We start from the raw sequence: 6,127 nt of genomic DNA, 5'->3' as shown, positions 1-6,127 counted from the left end.
TGGAGCAGGTTACCCAGAGAGGTTGTGAAATCTCCATCCTTGCAGATTTTTAAGACCTGGCTATACAAAGCCTTGGCTGGGATGATATATTTGGGGATGGTCCTGCTTTGAGTGGGGGGTTGGACTAGATGACCTCCTGAGGCCCCTTCCAACTCCAATTATCTATGCTTCTCTGATTCAGGGTCCCACAGGGCATGTGTCTCTGGGCTCAGCTCTCTTGAGTTCCAGCCTCAGTCCTGAATAATCCTTAGTTCCAGCCTAGTGCCATCCATCTTTTCCATACCTTGAGATCACTGCTTGAAGCACGTTGCTGATTTGGAGCTCTGGAACCCAGGACCAAGAAATACAGTGACACGTAACCATGACTCAGGCAGTGATATCATCCCAATGCCCCACAGATTGCAGGAGAGCTTGATGCCAGGGAGTAGCCCTTTCATAGCCTGAGTAATGAGCAGGTATTGACTGTAGGTGTTCATGCTTTTGATGCTAGCTGTTCATTGCTGCTGGGAAGGAGATGAGATTTACCAAGCCTTTTGCAAAGTGGTGGCACTAAAGTCATTCTTGGAAAACACAAAGGAATCACAATCCATTATCTGATGGTGCATTTGCCCATTAAAAATATAAGATCCAGGGTTTGTTTCCCTTCCCTGTCAGTCAGGGGCACCATGCTATGCACAAGGCTCCACTGTATGGCTCAGGGTAGGAGGAGCTTTCCTTTTGCTGACAAGAAGACAGTAGAGCAAGGAATCTCTTGGTGGAATTAAGTTCACATTGTGCTAAGTGCTGCACAGGCCCAAGGTAAGAGACAGTCCATCTCCCATCTCCAATGAGCTTGCAATCAAAATTAATCAAGCAAAGGGTTAGTTATTTGCCCAAAGTCTCACAACAGTCTAGTGCCAGAGCTGGGAACAGGATCCAGGGCTCAGTTGAAAACACTGCACAGAAGATCAGGACGGTGCTACATGAACAGCGTTGTGGGTCCTCTTTCCCAGCAAAGCATGTTGTTCCCCCAAGAGGACCAGCAAAAGCTTTGCTCACTTCATTGTATCTCCACTCTTACTGACCCTTCCTTGTTTAAGGACAAGAGCATGCTCAGAAACACTCCAACACAGTGATGGGTATGTCCATTCTGGCATGCTCCCAAGTGGTGCAGCTGAGTGTCTGTGCATCCGAGTGTCTGTGCATCCCAAGCAGCTTTCATTTGTTCTGTTTTCAGCATCCTCTGCCCCAAGCCACACACTTTTTGGGAGTGGGTTCTAGTGATCTGCTGAGCCCTAGGCTCACAAGGTGCTCATACAATGAATATGTCTCAGAGGTAGACACCTGCTCTTTAGGCCCTGGAGCATTTTCCATTCCATAGCATCTCCACTCTTACTGACCCTTAGTGTTTAAGGACAACAGCCTGCTCAGAAACACTCAGAAACACTCCAAGCATCTCTCATGTGTCCTGCTTTCGGCATCCTCTGCCCCAAGCCACACAACTTTTGGAGTGGGGTCCCAGGGCCTGGAGTGAGTCACCTTAGCTTTTCTCTGTTTCAATTTGCCATTTGTACAATGGGAATAGTGGCTCAGGCCTGCTCTACAGGAGAACTGTAAAGCTGAACACATCAAAAGATGTGAAGTACTCACTACCCAAATAGTAGGGAGCAGACAAGCACCTGAGAGGGCAGGCAGACACTTTGAACAGGCGCATTGCGGCTGCCCTCCTCCTTCATTCTCTGGCTGGGGTCTCTCCACTCTCTTCCTGCACAATCTGATGGGACCAGGCACCAAGTTTTCCATGAGGCAAGGCACAGGAAGAGCCATCCCTTCTGCAAGGGAAGAGGAAGATCAATATGAAGGCTTCAATCTCAGGGCTTTGCCTGATTTTGGTGCCTTGCACCTCTCCTTCACTGAGGATGTGTGTTTGGGGCTTCTCTGTGTTACCTGGGGTGTGGGCACCCCTCTTTCCTGTAGCACCACCAGCATCAATGGTACTGAATAGAGGCCATTCCTGTAGCACACAGCTCCTACTGAAATGAAGGACTGCTTGGACTGCATACCACATGTAGAGCTCGGCTGTGGGTTCTTCCCAGTCTCTTCCAGTCTCTCCAGTCTGGAAAGGCCTCTGGTGTAACAATTCCATTGGAGCCAGTCTCAGCCAACAAACTGTCCATGTCAATGTCCACAAACCTGCCTAGCACGGGGCTCCCTCTGCTAATTCCTGCAGGGTGAGGATCAGTAATGTGCACTGGCTAGGAGGGGCATCTGGGAGATCCTGAGGGGAGAAAATCATGCCTTGCCCCCTGCATAAAGGGTGTATGGGTCTCAGCCCCATTACAAACATGGGACCTTTGCAGTAATGCCTTCCTGGGGCAGCGCCACCATACCCTGGCATCACTGAGAGTCCAGTCCATGCTGCAGTGTCACTGAGAATGGAGTCTGGCCCATGCACCATGCCACCAAGTGCAAGGTCTGGCCTGCATGCTAGGTTACCAGGAGCCAAAGCCAGTCCACGTCTAAGGGTCACAGAGAGCTAAGTCCAGTCCTCAAGCCAACATCCCTAGGCCTGGCACACATACCACCTGGCACACACACTGCCAGCAAAGCCAGTTTGGTGCTCCCTCTACCATGAGCCTCTTCAGACCCTCGTGTCGAGGCCAGACCACACTGCAGTGTCACTGAGGGCTGAATCTGTCCTGGCACAGCCCTGCTTCATGGATATGTCTACTCTCTCTGTCCCACAATGATTTCTTTATTCTCACCCAGCAAGCAGCAGTCAGGCACAAGGGAACACCCCCACCCCATCCTTGCAGCACCCCACCTTGCACTCTGTGTGTGTGTGGGGGGGGTCTGCCTGGAAAGGATGTTGCTATGGCAACCCCTACCCCCACCAAACAACATGCTTGAGCCAGGCCTGCCATGACATCATTTCCTGGTCCCCACACCTGGGCAGCCTGGGTCCCCGCTCTGCTCCTTAGCAAAGTCCCCCTCCAACTCAGCTCCAGGGCGAACTGGATGGGTGGGTGTTGAGGGGCAGAGGAGGGCAAAAACAGGAAAAGCTCCTCCCCTGCAGCCTCCATCCCCTCCATAAGCTATTTCCCTCCTCCATCACCTTCTCCCACTGCTCCCAGCCACAATAATTAATGATGTCATCAGTATTGCTGTTATTTATTTGTGTTGCCAGAGTACCCTGGGACTCTGCTTATTAGTTTCATGCACAGCATTATACACCCTGCCAGTGTCCCCCTTCCACAACCCCCACCCACCCTGCCCCTTGCACCACCCCCGTCCCCACAGGCTGGGTCCTAGCAGTCAACAGCAGGGCGATGCTTGCTGTGATGGCACTGGCCTCCCTGCTGAGTGCAGCAGGGCAATCTTCAGCCAGCCTCCCCTACAGCCCCTTCCATTCAGCTCCATTCTCCCCAGCCCCTCCCTGCAATCCTGCTGTTCAGGTCTCCGGCTGCCACCCTCCCTACAAAATGCAGGTCCCCACAAAAAATATCCCTGCCTTGAAGGCACAGCTGGCAATATCCAAAACATCCCCCTGTCTCACCCTGTCCCAGCCCTCAGTGTCATCACATTTCCTCCACATTCATCTCTTCTGCCCCCCCACATTGCCCTGCCCCATTCTGTGCTTCCACCTCACCTTTTTTTCCACTCTATCTCATTCCCCCCACCCATCTCCATCTTAGGATGTCCAGGGGGTAGAGGTCCCTGCTCCCTCCCTCCCAGACACCCTGAGCAAAAGATGCAGCCAGCCCCAACCTGCAGACGGTGATGAGATTCTTCCTTTCCACTGCAATGTTCCTGGAAGATGCTTTCTTGGAGGAGAGCCCCAGAGCCATGGCAGACTGGATACAACTCGATTCCATCCAGAGCAGGGGCGATCCAGAACCTCCAGCCAATTCCTCCCCGCCCCCACTCCTCCCCGCCCCTGCACCCAGAATACAAAATTGCCCCCCAACAAACAAAACTGATCACTGTAAAATGTTGTTCTTCTCTCTCCCCCACCTCCCCCCTAAGATCTGCTCCAGCCCCCTCCACACTCTTCCCCAGCTGATGGTGTGAATTAAATAAAAAAAAAAAAGGGCGGGGGGTGGAAATACAAAAAAAAAGGGAGCTCTCCCTGGTGCTGGTGCTGATGCTGAACAAATCCCTTCCCCTCCTCCTGTGGAGAGGCCAGCCCTCCACTGGTGACGTGCTCACAGGAATTGACAGCCCACAGGCAGGGCTGGGGAAGGGCAGAAGCCAGCAGTGGTAGGGATGGAGCAGAGAAGAGGAGATCTGGGAGGCAGTTGGTCCTTCTGCCTCTCAGGGGAACAGGATGTGCTCTGCCAGGGGCTGCTTTTTCAAGGAATGGGGAGACATTTTTTGTTCCCCAAGCAGAGCTCTCTGTGGGGGTATCTCTGTGTTGCAGGGCTGCATCCCAGGCTGGGGCCTTGAGAGAGACGGTTAGGAGCAGGGATTGTGTCAGCTCAGATTCATATCATGTTTGGCTCCTGGGGGATTTGGATGAGAAGTCAGGATTCTAGAGAGCCAGGCAAGATTTTTCCCCTGGCCTGAGTGATTAAATGAGTCAAAAACTCCATGCACTGAACCGCAATTTTGCTACTGGAGTAAAAAAATCTCATGGGCTCCTTCCCATTTTGTGCTTCTGGGGTGACTGAATGCAGATTTAATTTAAAGCAGAAATGTACTTTCAACCCGACAAAGACTGCACGAGCCCTCTGGCTTTGCACAGCACAGCACAGGCAGCACTGTGGCTGTGGCACTGGAGGCACTCCACCTTAGCTGTGTCAGCTGATGCAGCCTCTTGCTCAGAAAATCCTCTCATGTGCAGCACATCAAAGAGCAGGCAACAGTGCCCCCTGCGCCCCAGGGCCATTTCTTCACAGTGTGGATACTACACATGCTCTTACTTTCAGCATCAGATTATGGGATGTGTGCCTTCAGTTACCAAAGCTTTCTAGACTGAAGGATGAGGCATTGCTGTCAAGCACTAAGGGACCTGGACCCAAATTCCTTTGTAACTGTCTCTCTTTGCACCTCCGTTTTCCCCCATGAAAGAAGGAGAATGGTCCTTCCTGTAGCTGTCTCTGCTCTTTAGATTGCAAGGCCTTCAGGGCAGAATCTTTGTGATCCCGCACTTGTGCATGCATGCACATGTGCATATATGTCTGTACAGCCCCGAGCACAATGAAGCTCAGTTTGTCCAAAGTTGGGTCCTCTAAGTGCCAAAATAGCACTAAAAACCCAGAGGCTTTCACCTTCCTCTCACCAGGGGCACAATGTGGATGGAGCTGGTGTTGTATAGAGGGCCTGGTTTTGGTGCTATTTGACTCCAAGGGGATTTTTGCCCCATGGGGGCTCAGGATTCATAATGGAACTAATGTGAAGTAAGGACAAATGGATAGAGCCATATTTCCAGGAGCATTTACTGGTTAGGCAAGCAAGCACAAACAAGGAGCACTGGGGGAAGCCAGAAGGGCTGAGGGGGCAGGGTGATCTCTGCCTGGAATTCGACTATCAGTATATAGCTGGAATACAGCTATTCAGTAAATAAAAATCAAAGGGCACAATAAGCTTTGGTAGTGTGGGACTGTGTGTGCTGTGTGTGCACACATGTATGTGCAAGAGCAAAACCTCACTCAGATGCATCAGACTCAGCAGTGGGGCTCACAATATCTCCTGTTACTCAAGTTGTCCAATGCTTCCTGTCATAAGCTACTCTTTTTGGTCTCTTATAACTTGGCCAAACTTTAACCTTTGAAGCAGAAGTGTTGCATGCTGGGGGTGGGGTTGCCTCAGCATGATTTTTTGTTGTTTACAGGACTTCAGCCTCCAAATCCCAGCTGAGAATGAGATCAAGGGAAACTTCTCACACCCTAAGTGTGGGTGTTATGGCTTGTTGCTTGCTCAAGCCATTAGCTGAGGTTTGAGGGGTAGCTGGGACCAAAGCTAGAGGGTCAGAGTCTGAGCCAGAGCCAAAATGCTAGATGAACAAGGTCAGGGAGCGAGCCAGGTTAGATACCTGTGAGAGCGGAGTTCCTACCATCTGAGACATGAAGCAGAGGTGGAGATTGAAGTCTGAGCAGGGTCAGCAATGGGTGATCAGGATGCAAATGGAGGGAAAGAGCAGAGTGGT

The 6,127-nt window shown here is 51.4% G+C and overlaps 1 protein-coding gene across 2 annotated transcripts in view; it reads right to left on the bottom strand.

Annotated features, from left to right (window-relative positions):
• RUNDC3A (RUN domain containing 3A) overlaps positions 1 to 3,911 on the bottom strand; it is a 22,069-nt gene extending 18,158 nt beyond the window's left edge. Inside the window, exons 1-2 of one of the 2 annotated variants that reach the window (XM_019548441.1) lie at positions 3,748 to 3,830; positions 284 to 1,811 (exon numbers count right to left, since the gene is read on the bottom strand). In XM_019548441.1, coding sequence (XP_019403986.1) covers positions 284 to 363 — 80 coding nt within the window. In that variant the 5' untranslated portion in view covers positions 364 to 1,811; positions 3,748 to 3,830. Of the gene's footprint in view, positions 1 to 283; positions 1,812 to 3,747 lie in introns of both variants that reach the window. The other variant, XM_019548440.1, reaches the window with a different exon arrangement.
• Between the last annotated feature and the right edge of the window lie 2,216 nt (positions 3,912 to 6,127).

This window comes from Crocodylus porosus, unplaced genomic scaffold (assembly GCF_001723895.1).
Source record: "Crocodylus porosus isolate Cpor-Errol unplaced genomic scaffold, CroPor_comp1, whole genome shotgun sequence".
Lineage (NCBI taxonomy): Eukaryota > Metazoa > Chordata > Crocodylia > Crocodylidae > Crocodylus > Crocodylus porosus.
The sequence above is the reverse complement of the archived record's forward strand: the minus strand, read 5'-3'. Positions and strand labels throughout refer to the sequence as shown.